At 44.2% G+C, this 14,185-nt stretch overlaps 1 protein-coding gene across 5 annotated transcripts in view; it reads right to left on the reverse strand.

The window, feature by feature from the left end:
* Positions 1-7,235: 7,235 nt before the first annotated feature.
* Positions 7,236-14,185, reverse strand: part of gramd4a (GRAM domain containing 4a) — a 40,487-nt gene continuing 33,537 nt past the window's right edge. For 3 of the 5 annotated variants that reach the window (XM_069700272.1, XM_069700269.1, XM_069700271.1), the window contains 12 exons: positions 14,163-14,185; positions 13,555-13,603; positions 13,384-13,455; positions 13,222-13,265; positions 12,890-12,999; positions 11,514-11,668; positions 10,757-10,774; positions 9,570-9,714; positions 9,269-9,362; positions 8,823-8,913; positions 8,496-8,564; positions 7,236-7,991 (listed from right to left, as the gene is read on the reverse strand). The exon at positions 14,163-14,185 is cut by the window's right edge and continues 69 nt beyond it. In XM_069700272.1, the coding sequence (XP_069556373.1) occupies positions 7,881-7,991; positions 8,496-8,564; positions 8,823-8,913; positions 9,269-9,362; positions 9,570-9,714; positions 10,757-10,774; positions 11,514-11,668; positions 12,890-12,999; positions 13,222-13,265; positions 13,384-13,455; positions 13,555-13,603; positions 14,163-14,185 (981 nt within the window). In that variant the 3' untranslated portion in view covers positions 7,236-7,880. The remainder of the gene's footprint in view (positions 7,992-8,495; positions 8,565-8,822; positions 8,914-9,268; positions 9,363-9,569; positions 9,715-10,756; positions 10,775-11,513; positions 11,669-12,889; positions 13,000-13,221; positions 13,266-13,383; positions 13,456-13,554; positions 13,604-14,162) is intronic. The other 2 variants (XM_069700270.1, XM_069700268.1) reach the window with 1 other exon arrangement.

Genomic DNA, 14,185 nt, shown 5'->3' on the forward strand with positions numbered 1-14,185 from the left:
CTCGTTTCCCCCCCCCGCCTCATTTATCGCGCATGTTTTAATATTCGATGCCACGCGCCGACGCAGATGTAGAGATATTTATGTCACTTTTTTTTTCTGATGATTCCCCCCCCCCCCCCTCACATTTTGATAACGGGAAAAGATCTAAATGAAAATAAAGACATCGGAAGCACTTTATACTACAGATTAGTGATGAGATGGCAATAATGGGTTAAAAGGGGTTAAAAAAATGATGGTGATGATGATGATGATGATGATGATGATGACATATATCCCGATTCGATTCCATCACAGTGCATTTTGTCCCGCCCCTCTTTCACCGTGATTGGACGGCTCCACTGTTTTTTTTTTTTTTTTTTTCAGAAGGGAGCGAGGATCATTTCCCCTTAACATCGTTTTATCGACTAACTTCGTTACAAGTTATCGATTTTTTATTTTTATTTTTTTTTGTCATTTGTGATCAATTTTAAAAAAAAATGTGGGGAATTTTGGCATTTCTTTTTCACCAAGAAAAAGTGAGAATCCAAAATTACAAGAGCGTTGTTGAACTGCGCGCTCGCTTAACGCCGACCGTTGGTGGTTCGGATCCAGGTCAGATTTAACGGCCGATGTCTGGTTGCGTAAAAAGACGTGAAGAGAGACGGGAAATTACACGAAGAGATGGAGGCCGGGCAACTCGCGGTGCGCAGCTGCGCAGTCGCGCCGTGCGTTCTGCCGACCAAAGAAAAGTAGAGTCGTATCTTATCGTTTCCTGGATTTTCTTTTGATTGCCGTCATTAAAGGGTAAAAATATTCTACAGAGTACATTTTGCGATACCTGCCGATAACAAAAATAATACGTGCTTTGGTAAGACAAGCACATGTATCGCGTGTGTGTGTGTGTGTGTGTGTGTGTGTGTGTGTGTGTGTGTGTGTGTGTGTGTGTGTGTGTGTGTGTGTAAGAGTCATTATGCTCGGTGCTGACAGCTGCTAGAGGGGAGAGTTATAGCCAGAACGGCCTGCTATCCTTTAGGGGAAGCATCATTTCAACATTTAACTAATGACTGATGGCCGGGCAGCCAAATGCCTGTCCTCTCCACTCCAGCGCGCGCGCACACACACACACACACACACACACACACACACACACACACACACACCGCACACAGAGACACAGAGGTCACCTCAACCCACCACAGCTACTGACTGTCCACTTAACAAACCACACAGCCCTGAACACACGTGTGCGTGTGCGTGTGTGTGTGTGTGTGTGTGTGTGTGTGTGTGTGTGCGTCATCAAAAACATTCAAAACACAAAAATGCAGATTTAAAAGTGGGGTCTGGCTCCGGGAGGGTTCCCTGGTTTGCTTGGTTCGGGCGAGGTGGCTTCATTCCTTGTGCTGCTATTCATCGGCTTGGTAGCTCCAGTAGTAGTTTACTCCGTTTAATATTTGGGTCACGGCTAAAAAGGACACAGTTTGCAGCTGTACCAGAAAGGGTTTTTGAGGGCCTGAATGAGTACACACACACGCGCACACACACACGCACACACACACCTCCAACGCGGACAAGGAGACCGAGCTGAGCTGTCAAAACCGTGTCACCATTTTGTCACGGCGCACAAATGGTAAATGGCGCCGCGCTCGGCGACGTCTCTTTCGGGCAGACTAAAAATACACCGAATCCATCAAAGCGGAGCGGCGGGGCCAGACGCCGAGCATCTCGAGTGACTCCGAGGTGTCGTTCGCAGCGTTTCCGCTTCAAACCGCCTTCAGACCGCGCGGAGTTCGCGACACCGCCTCGACTCGCGTCGGATGTTGAAAGGGAGCGTTTGCGAGCGAAAGGAGACGGCGGGAGCGTCGTCCGTCTCGACGGACGGGGAAAAAACGTTCAGATTCGCACGTCGGCGCTTCTCAAAAGGCCGACGACGGCGAATCGCTCCGGGTTCAGAAACGGAGGAGAAGAAATCCGATCAGTGGTGGAACATTTCCTGGAAAATGAGCAAAGGTTTGATGGTTTGTCCCTTTGATGAACAATATTTCTTCATTTGTGTTGAACAGAACTTTTACTTCCCATCCAAGTAAACACATCTAGTTTAGATATCAGCGTGAATGGTACGTAAAGCATCTCGATCATTTCGGCTTTTACTTTCCTGTATCTGTGCATGTTTTTTTGGGGGGGAAAATGTGCTTCCGCGAGGTGAATTTAACACTAAAATAATCACACCGAGAGCTCAACGTCATTTGGATTAAAGGGCGTCTGCACCTCCCATAGTTCTGTAGGACGGCACTGAATGGTGACTTATTTACACACAAACTGTAATTCAAAATGAAAGGTTCTGAGAAAACAGGGATTTTAAGATTGACGTTTCTATTTGACTCGTCACCTTCGGCTGTAATGATTGAATGATTAAAAATGGTCTTTTTTAAAATCTTTTATTCTCTCGATTCAAACTTCTCTATCGACAATTAATGACGTCATCGCTGTTCCGTGCGCAGTGTTTTTAAAGTATTTTAAGGTTACTTTCTATTTTAACTTCTTCAGTCCGAGAAGAAATCCGGTATCTCCGGGAGGAACGTTTCCCAGATTCCCTCACCGCAGTCGTATTCTCTCCAGTAATCCGTCACACGTCATCTCGCAATGAAGGCCTGCAGACAGATTTTTCATTTTCACAGCTTGAATCCAGTCTGTGGACTTCATTTCTGCCGCGGCACAAAGAGAACGTGTCATCCTCCCGCCTGAAAGGAGCGCTGAAATGGAGCCATTAACGGCCAAACCGCGTTGGGTGGAGAACTCTGGGAAAAGATTAACGTGTAAAAGGAAACGCTTTTCACGTGTCCACGTCAAGTCGGGGCTCGTCATTTAAGAGGCGTTGACGGTTGAGTGCGTACGTCTGCAGCCCCCTCGGAAAAGTAAACAAGCAAAAAAAAAAAAAAAAGTTTTGGTTTTATGACTTCTGACCTTAAAAAAAAAAAAAAAAAATCACCACCATGTGTGTTTTCGTGCCGTATTTGCCCTTTAAGACATGAAGCTGTGGCCCAAAATGTTTTGATTCTGATGTGTGCCATACGAAATGGGCAAAAATATCTTATGTATTAATATAAATATTTTTGCAGCTGTCACAAGACCAAGATAAGAGTGCAAACACACCTCCCTGCACCTCCTTACTGACTCCTTGGCCATCCGATCGCCGTAGAAACGAGGCGAGATTGGTCGGGCACGTGGGTGGAGCTCGTCCAACTCGTCTTCCCTCTTCTTCCTGCACGGAGGCAAAAGTACCGGGACATCCTTGAATGAGAAGGTCGGACAGCCAACCCCGACCTCTGACCTTTCAGTGGAAAGGAAATCTCTCCGGCTGATCAGTCTTCACCACGCAGTCTCGCAGTGACCTCATGTGGCCGCGGGGCGGTACTGCGGATGAGAGCCGGTCGTAAGAAAAGACGACAGATGGCAGGAGAGTACCTTAAATTCATTTACTTAAATTAAAAAAATGTACATCACATTATCCTTTACAATAGACATGTCTTTTAAAAACTCAGTGGTTTGTTTTCTTCACTGTACAATAATTTGTATACAAATTCCTCTTTGACCGAAAACAAAACAAAACAACAAAACAAAAAAAAAGGAAAACAAAAAAAGAGGAAGCTGTCACAGATGACAAATTAATTACCCATTGTAATGACTGCCGTGTTTCCCGCCAACACTCCGGCTTTTAATTTGCAAATAAATGACCAATGAGTGCAGTCTCGGCCCATAAAACAGGAATGAATCCTCGAGTTATTTCTTTATTAGAGTCACACCTCAAGTCATAATGTCCGATTGCAGCTGTTCCGCAGCCTCGAGACAATTCACAAGTCAGACGGGACGCAGTTCAGGACCGCACACTCCGTGTGGATCGCTCGGAAATGCTTTTGGAAAACCTTTCGTTAATGTGTGTACACAGTTAGAGGAAACTACATATTTAAATACGACGGAGAGGACGCGGCGACCTCGCGAAGAACGTCGCTGTTTTCGACGAGGTCCCGACAGCAGTTACATCTTCTCTATTTGTTGCCGGTCATTATGTGCAGCTTACCATTCATTCAAAACCTCAAAAAAGCAATTTTTTTTTTTTTTGTGTGGACAATTTCAGGAAAATTACCCAGTTAGATGAGAGGATTAAGTCCACTCTAAAGTCCGCATGGAAACGTGCTCGTGTGTGAGCGGTGCATGGACACATTAATTAGTCGTATAGGTGTACCGAGCTGTTCACAGTCCTAATATTGTGCTGAACAAAACAGGTTTGTTAAATGCACAACTAAACCGCAAAAAAAAATAAAAAAAAAAAAAAAATATATATATATATCCCTAATTTCCACCATTACGGGAAGTGAGAAGCCATTGCCAGCAGCAGCTTAGCTTAGCTTAGCTGAAAACAGGGGAGACGGGACAGCCTTGGCTCCGTTTAATAGGAGGCTAACTAAAATCGCCATGTAATTAGAGGAGTGGCATCAATCTTCTCATCTAACTCGCAGTAAGAAAGCAAGCAGACGTATGTCTATATTTACTCATTGCTGCTCATCACATTTCATTAAAAAAACAAAAAAACAAAAACAAACTGCGACTCCAACTCTTGCTGTTCTTCGACTGCTCTTTAAAAGACTTGTGACGTCACAACGGACCCACCGAACATCAAGAAGAGCGACGTTGCCGATTCAGTCCGCCACGACCGTCTCTGCTCCGAACGAAGCCGGCGAATCCGGCGCGAGCCGCAGTTTCCGCTGCTGCACTGTAACCAAGTGCCGCGATGTTGGATATGACAATTTACACCCCGTTACGACGGTCACATGAGCGGTGCGGAGCCAATGAGAGCAGAGAAAGGTTCATTCAAGAACAGAAGTCCAGTCTTCATAACTCCAGAGTGAAAAGGAATTCAAATTGGGTCGTTTAAATAATAATAATAAAAAAAAAAATAATAAAAAAAAATGTAGTTCTTAAAACCTTCTGTAAACATGAGCGTAGGCAGAATATGGCAGACAGAAAATCTAAGATTTGGCAAAAAAAATTAAATAAAAAATTAAATAAAAAACAAAATGCTAGTCATGTAGGTGATACATTCTGTGTTTTATCCGAGAGCTGCTTCTCAGAGTTAACAGATTACAAAAAGGCTTCGGGTAAAAGCTTATAAGACTACGGCGAGCCCAACAAATCACGCAGCGCGACGAGAGTTCACCTGCTCAGATATCCGATCAGGTTTTACCCGTTCATGGATCGAATGTGTATTCCTCGACAAAAATAGAAATCCATGTCTGGGGAACGCAGCCTGTAAATGACAGGCCAAATCATACGAATGGATGTCAAAGGAAAAAAAAAAAACAACAACAACAAAAAAAACATCCATCCTTAAAAAAAAAAAAAAAAAAAAAGAACCAGAATGTGGCTGCTCGAACCGGTCCGTTGCGTCTCTGGCAACTTCATATCCAGCTCGCTTGATTTAAATTTACAGTGAATAAGAGGACTTGTGTAGACTTTAAAAGAGGCCTTGACATTTTAAGTGCGAGGACGGTTAACAAAATACCCCCCCCTCCTCCTCCCAGCACCACCACCCCCCTCTGCTTTTCTTGAGGATCGATGACGGTTCGTTAAAAGACACCAACGGCGGTCGGTGAGTAAAAATGACGAGCAAATATTCAAATGCCGGGCTTCTCCCTTTTAACCCGAAGATTTTACAGGGGGAACTGAAGCTTGTGCTGCTGCACATTCGGTAAGTAAGAGTGTGGAAAAGCTACTCTACTCTGACCTCTGACCTCCAGGCCTCTTTATCCACTCGTCTCGCACAACACGGTAAAGTGTCTGATGTCGTTTGGCATCGTATTTCTGCACATCGAGCCATTCTGCAGGAGCAAAGACCAGCTTCAACTCTTGTGAACGGCGTTTTAAAAATAAAGTGACGCTGAAATCTTCTCTTCAGTCTGGACCCTTTTTGTCCAGATCCTTCACAGACCAGTGTTAGAAAAAAAAAAAAAAAAGAAGAAGCCAACATTTAGACGATCTGGAACAAGCGGAAGAGCACTCGCTGTGGCGGTACGGACAAGTCGGAGAAAGAAGCAAAGAAATGAAATACTAACTAAAATAATGAGGCTCCGAGTTCATAATTCTGTTTTTGTTTTTTGTTTTTTTTGGAGTTTAAAATAAACATCCTGAACGTACTTTGCTGCTTATCAGACGAGGACTTGTTTGGTGGATGTTTCTGCTCTGGTTTTGGACGATCAGATTTCAACTCGTGTTTCAAAAATGTGAAACGACGCAAGGCTTCAAAATGTGCGACGGTTCCGTGACGCGAAGGAAACGGTTTTCGTTTTGAAGCCGAAGTACCTGCCTCCTTCACGGTCAATCGGAAGTCCGCGTGGCTCGCCGAGGCGGGCGTTAATCTGGCGTCCACGGAGCGCGCTCGGGCTGTATTTGCGCCGGTCCGAGACCAGCGGAGTGACCCGTGCTCCAGCTGAAGGAGTGAGAACAAAATAAAGTGCGGGGAGAATACCAGTGATTGAACAAAGAAAAATCTCTCTCTTTATATATATATATATATATATATATATATATATATGTATACAGATTGTGCCTTTAAAAAGATGGGTGGGAGGCTGTGTTCTCTCGCTGTGCCACATCTCTAACTGGCAGTCAGCGTTGTGCTCTCTCGTCCTGGACACCATCAGCAGCTCCAGATCCAACAAGTTACTCATCCAAAAAGGCTGTTTGTTACAAACGTGACAAAAAAAAATAAAAAAAAAGCCCCCAAAAAAACCAAAGGCATTTCAGAAGAAAAAAAAAACACAAAAAAAACCCAACAACAACAACAACAACAACTTCACTGCACGTTTCACATGCGCACACTTACAAACACCGAAGCAGCTGCTGAACGCACGTTTTCTATCGGTTAGGTTGACGGCGACGAGTGAAGCGCGCCGCCGCCGCCGCCGAAATGTCGGCCTCCGGAGAAAAGAAAAACAACAGCAGCGATGTAAACCAACAGGAAGGCTCTGTGTCGGTCAAACGGGAGATCTGACGTGTTCACAGCTAATAATACACATTTGAAATAAACACACTGACCACTCACACGGGTACGCTCTGGCGGTTTTGTCGGGCGGTGCCAAGAGGCACCGATCAGCCTGTTTCACACGGAATCATTGCAACATTAATGTTTGTTTGTGCGGCGATTTATAAAGCTACAACTTACGTATTTGTTCCTACACAAGTCTGGCAGTCAAAAGAGACACTTTGTTTTTTTGTTTTTTTGTTGTTATCTGCTAGATTTTACATCCAAGGTTTCTTAAAACCTTCCTACCACAGCAGACGTCACTCCACTGACCGAGAAATAAAGAGGAAAAAACAAGAGCCACTGGACGCGATTGAAGACCTTAACACACACACACACACACACACACACACACACACACACACACACACACACACTCTCACTCACTCACACAAGCAAACCACAGAAACAAGTAAGTCGGGAAAAGCAGTCAGCTCGTCAGTCGGGTGGGAGGAGAACCAGCTCCCTTCACCGGCCTTCTGCTGATTGATAAAAGCCACACTCAGTCCGCAAACTCTGTCCGTTAACATCCAACGAAAAGTGTGTCTAAATATCGCCGACGCCCACACGTCGCCGCCGACGCCACCTAAACAGGGAAATTCACCAAAGCTGGGCGACGGCCATCGATGAGGAGGCGGAGGGGGCCCGGCACGCGGCGGAGGAGGAGTGCGGTGTTTGAAAGGATCTTCCAGTTCATGAGAAACTCAGGAGGCTCTCGGCCTCACACTTCAGCCCCGGCGTGGAGGCGTGTGTGCGTGTGTGTGTGTGTGTGTGTGCGTGCGCGTGTGTGTGTGCGTGTGCGTGCGCTCGCTGGGAGACGGGCTGTCTAGAGCTCTGCGCTGGCCGGTGGTTTGGTGGTGGTCATGATCTTCATGTACTGGGTGAAGATGGCCTCGAAAGCCTCGTCCCTGTGGATCATCGCACCAAACACCAAGGGCTGGAGGAGACAGAGACGATTACTCATAGATACAGATCCACACGTCGCAATGTTTGTCGCTCCGGTTACGGCTGCACCCGGACAAAATAAACGGGACCGGAGCAAATGCGGTGTCAAAGCGTGGTTTGCTACAGCTGCCCTGTTGTTGCGCGTCAGAGGACACCCTTGTTGGTCTCTTCTGAAGCGAACCATCTCCAAAATGTCAGCCTTTCATGAGTTAAGAAAACAGCCCTGTTTTCAGTTTATAGATGATGTATTTCCGATAACCCAACAGATTTTGAAATGTATGTTTATATCAAATAGTACTGGGAGGAGACTTAATCTGAAAAACGACACGTCATTTTAACACTTGTTATCTCAACAAATAACCGAGAAGAAATTTAAGTTGTAAAGAAAAAAAAAAACAAAAAAAAACTTGATGTAGCCTGTGTTTCCGTCTCCGGTACCTGATTTAAAACACTCTTCATTAACCTACAGAAGTGCAGGAAACTAGAACAACGGTACCTTTTGCGTGGAGGGAGTTGCTATAGAGATGCCCATCCCACTTCCTGGTAGGACTGACAACACTTTGTACTGTGGAGGAGCAAACGAGAGATTATTCGATGAACTGCACATTATCATACAATTTTATATATACATATATATATATATATATATATATATATAGTGTATAACTACATTTAAAACCAAAACAATTTTACAGACGAATTCAAAAGCACACAATAACTACCGTGGGTTAATGCACACACGTCGTTGCCTTATAATACATTCAGAGAAGTCTACTGCTGCTAGAGACGCGTCCTGCAGATGTATTAAAGAGTGCATTGCTACCTTTTGGATGTCGGTGATGTCCACCAGCTTGATGACTTTATTCTTCTTGGAGGAGCTGGACCTGGAGCTGGAGCTCTCGAAGCACAAGTAGCTGACACACAGAGAGAGAAGAGTTGGAGAGAGAGAGAGAGAGAGAGAGAGAGAGAGAGATGAGTGAACGAGATCCTGGTGAAATAAACAAGGGGCAACAAAACGGACTACAAACTGAGCGGACTTCTCGTCAGCCGGATATCCAACGAGGGGAAGCGATTTAAAGTCGAGAGATATTCTCAGGAGTCGGGCCGTCCTGTTGACTGACTGACACAGATACAGACACAGGGAGGGACTAAATGATCCCCTGCTCCTTCTCTCTGCTTTCCCTTTCAGAGAAACTTCCTCTCCTCCCCTGCAAGTCAAACATCTGACGGATTCAATATGCTCTCCTGAGAGATGGATGTTCCACTTACTTCTCGGTGACGAAAAGCACTCCGTTTCTGATGTAGTCTGTGGGCATCTTCCTGTCTCGGTTTATTAAGCAACACCTCCAGCCGTTCTCGCACACTGAGAACACACGGCAGAGAACATCGTTTATTTTTAACACCCCGTTTTAAACCGCTGTGAGAAAAAAAAAAAAAAAAGAAAGAAAAAAAAATACACTTCGAGAACAGATTCTTGTTTATTTGCAGCTGGCAGTCATCAAAAATTCTCAAAGTCAGGTGCAGTCTTTATTTTATTTTAATTTTTTTAAGCTGCAGTGAGTCCCCTCACCCGCCAGAGGGCGCTCGGACTCCGGCAGGTTGAAAATCTCATGAAAGGCTCCCTTCTTGGTGCCGTGAGAGCGACCTGTGTCCTCCTCTCTGCTCAACCCGCATGGGATGGTGGCGAGACTGCTCCGAGAGACCACCGGCTGCACCTGGAGGGAGACGAGAGGGAGGAAAGGGGTGTAGATGAGAAGAAAAGAAAGGAAGGGAAAAAATAAAAAAAATAAAAGACAGAATGACAGATAGATGGAAGAGATGAAGGGGGGGGGGGAAATAAAAAATAAAAAACAAAAGGAATCCAGTGTGGAAGATTAGAAGAGGATGTGATGATGAGGGAAAGGGGGACAATGGAGAGAAACAGTTAACATCGCTGTAAACATGTGTCCGCATCTGTTTCCGTGGCCAAACTTAAAACAGCTTCCCAACTTTTCATACTGCATTCTGTGCACCGCTGCAGTGAGCTTGTTTGCAGCCAGCTCAGGTGTGACGTGCAAAGCGAGAGAGTGAGGCCATCATTCGCTCAGCATCCGTAACAGCATCCGTAACAGTACAGACAGCAGACAGGCCAAAAATACTTGTTAGTATGTGAAAAGAACTGTTTATTCTACCCTGGAGAAATGATTGTAGTTTTTTTTTTTTTTTTTTTTTTTTCTTTAGGCCTCAATGTTTACATTATATAACAGTTGAAAGCAATCAGCTGACATACCAACTTACAGCAATTGCACTTTAGGGTTAATTACTATGTGTAACGGGGAATGGGAGGGCTTTAATGAGCTAACATGAAATTACACTCGTCAAGGATCTTTTCTATTTGCATCTAATCTACTCAGTGAAACGCACTGCTACTTCTTTCTCACAGAGCATCTACGTCAATGGATCAAAAATGTCAGTGAGGTTGGAAATGTTAAATAGCACACATACAGACTAAACAATCCACTGTAATGATTTAGAAATTCATTATAAAATTGCAAGCTGCTCAATGTCATGACATTTTGATCCATTTCCTTTCACAAAAGGCTGAAGGCCAGTCCCATAGTGTGTCACGCATCGCACACGCACGCACACACGCGCACACACGCAAACACACGCACACACGCACGCACGCACGCACGCACGCACGCACGCACGCACACGCTTTGAGGTGAGCTGGCGAGCACACCCAGGCACAGGAGAGGAACACACCAGAATCCCTACCTTCTCACTGCCAGAGAGCTGAGAGAGAGAAACGACAGAGGACACCTGTGACTCAGGCCACAGCAAAGACACACATGCTCGCAAACATTCATGTGAGACAGACACACAGACACTTCCTGTTGTCCACGCAGCGAAAACAGACAGTGAGGCTGACGCGTAATCTATTATTGACGGGAGGGATATTTCTGATGCTTTATTGATCTCGTGTTTTCTCTCTGCTCTGCCTCGGGGGGGTCAGAGGGAGGTGGACTGACACTTGTGGGTGGACAACATGAAAGACTGAAGCTGAGCTGCAGCTGATGGATGGTCTCTCTAACGAGTCTGACACGCCAACATGACATTTATAGGTTCACTATAGGTACCCTGTGATGAATGGATACAAACACGGTTTCTTTTCTTTTTTTAACATGCTATTAAGATTAGCTTCCTTGCTGAAGTAGCAAATTGTAAAACGATATGAAAATAACTTGAATTCACAAACATGGTTAGCTATCTTAAGCTACTGTTAAATCTCCAATGAACCGCATTAGCATCACTGCAGTAGCTGCAAAAAGTACTGTGGTGCTCATACGTGTCAACGTGGTCTCATCACAGGAGGACGCAGGAATAATGCTTGTGAACATATTTTGTCTTTCAGCCTAAGCTGTGTCGAATAACCTGTATTTATGTGTCACCTATGAATTAGTTCAGGAAAGCAAGAATCTGAGAGGAGGCGAAGAAGGAGGTGAGAAGGAGGTGCGCGTTTCTGCTCTCTTACCCGCCGCGACACGGTGGCGTTGGTCCTCTCTTTGAGCTGCGGGTCGGTGGGGAGGCTGTTCCACACGATGAAGGGCGTGTCGTACTTGTCCCGAAGCTTCGGACAACTCTTAAACAGGAAGTCTATGATGAAGAACTTGATACCGGCGTACAGGCCTGCAGAGGGGAGGAAAAAAAAAAAAAAAAAAACACACACGCAGATGTTAAAACATTGAAAAAGGCTGCTGCGGAAGAAGAGGACGTCAACAAAATCATGACCAGCTACGAAAATGTGATGAAGTCAACTGTCACGTCCTCCTTTCACCGGCCTCAAATAACCGTACTGTTGAAGGCCTTTCATTTTCAGTTCAAAGCATTTCAAAACTGAGTACAGTGCCATTCATGGTGCATCCTTCATGACCTTCAAGTTCTTTCACATGATTTGCTTTTCAATACCATTCCTATTTAAATATTTGTATCTACACATACTTTGGCTATAACATTTTGGCCCTGACATTATGTTCATGTTAGCAAATTAGTTGTTAAAAAGGGAGGTCATTTTGTATTTTTCCCTGACCAATCAGTAGCCAGCGTGCATCCAGCCTGGTGATGTCACTTTGAGCTCAATTTATTTACACTGATGAAAAAAAAAATATGCAGATTTCATGACTTATTTCCGTCCATTGACTTCCAACAACTTGTACAGCTCAAATGCATGCTTGTTACCATTTTTTTTGTTCTAGTTATTTATTTATTTTTATCAATAACGCAGCTATGTGCTTCACTAGCTGTATAAGAAAATGAAGTACATATTCTTAATCCTGCCCGCTGGCTCTGATTGGTCCATTGCTTCTCCAGCCTGTATGATTAAATCTGAGATGTGGTTGGAGTTAAGCAGTCTGGATCCAGGCTCACCATTAGTGTTGTGTTTACTTAAATAGCCGTTTTGATCGAAATCTGATCTGACAAACAAGCGCAACGCCAAGAATACACGTGTCACATTAAAAAGTTGTCCAATGTTGCTTTAAAACACACCGTGATGTTTGTTTGCTCCTTTATTTACAGCTGAAAAGTATTGAAGACTCGCACAGGGCCGAGCGTACTCATGGCCGAATGAGCACAGGCTTTGTGTCAACAGTTATTTATGCTGTAAGGGACTTCCAAGGAAATATGGAGATGCCTTGTTGACAAGAAAAGCAGTAAGTAGTATAATCAGATAAGCCCAACAGCCTGCAGTCGCCCCTCGCAGGCACAGTGACGACACTTACGCAAGTTCTGTATGAATGCATTTGTGTGCACTGGATTGATTTTTTTTTTTTTTTTTGCATTCATTCAATGCCTCAATGCAGTATGTACAGAATATCAGATGGATAAAGAAGCTTTGTGTGAGACTCTCACCCATCATGAAGCCCATTAGTTTGTATGGCAGGACACAGGAGGTAATGAAAGCCATCCACAGACAGATGTAAAGTTTCCGGGTGCTCTCCGGCTGCACCCACATGAACAGACACACACACACACACACACACACACACACACACACACACACACACACACACACACACACACACACACACACACACACACACACACACACACACACACACACAGAGGGGAATAGAGAACACAATATAAGTCAGTATTTCAGTTATGTTATAAGCATTTCTAGCTTAGTTGATCCTTAATGTTAAGGACAAGATTATTATTATTTTTTTTTTTTTTAAACCTACTTCTTTATCTTCTCCAAAACATCTGCCATCTTCCCGAAAAGGTTCTGTAAAAAGAGTTAAAGTTAAGTTCCTTGGTTTTATACACAGTCATGATAAGGAATATGAATCAAGTTCCTTGGTTTTATACACGGTCATGATAAGGAATATGAATCTGTGTCGTACCTGTGCTTTTTGTGCAACATCAAGTACAAGCTGGAACTTCTCAGATACAGTCAAGTCTTCCTTTGGAGGCTCCTGCACAAAGCAAAGAGGCGAGTTAGTAAGACCTCCAACGGTGAATGCTGACACGCACAAACAGGAAACAGCGAAACAGGAAGTGGGAAGTGTTCTTACCATGGGTTCAGAGACCTCAGGCACAATGCTCCACTGGATCCTCCAACCTCTGAAAAATATGATGATGTACATTTTTCTAAAGTGTTTTGACGAAATTGGGCCAACAAATCAATCCCCAACCTCAACTTCCCTTTTAAAAGGTGACTAAGTGTCCTAGTTTGATCGTCTAGGCAAATGTCTGACAAATACTAATGTGCCCTCATTTCATAATGATCCCCATTATGAATTTTCCTGTTGTCCAGCTTGGAGAGTAAAAGCATGTGATTACATTGTTTGTTATCATTTATTGATCTTTTGTAGCAACAATTATAAAGATCATAAATACGGCCACGTGTGCATGTTTTAAAAATCTGACCGTTATAACCACAACATTTGCTGTGTGGCTCAGGGTCCACAGTGTGCATCTGTTCACCAGTAACACAGCTGTGACCTCAGTAGTTACATTTAATATGGTTTTACTATACAAAACGCACAGTGGAGGATGAATCTGAGAGCTGAAAGAATTCAAACAATTCAGCCCAACAGTGTCGGGACAATACAGTAAAACCTGCCACGATGTAGTCGTATAATGATGGACTGTCCACTGAATATATACTACATGTTTTTACCTGGCGATGAGGTAATTTAAGGA

The sequence above is a fragment of the Brachyistius frenatus genome, unplaced genomic scaffold (assembly GCF_029030835.1).
Source record: "Brachyistius frenatus isolate BFR_SWC_R1_liver_20210118 unplaced genomic scaffold, ASM2903083v1 Contig_33, whole genome shotgun sequence".
Classification (NCBI taxonomy): Eukaryota; Metazoa; Chordata; class Actinopteri; family Embiotocidae; genus Brachyistius; species Brachyistius frenatus.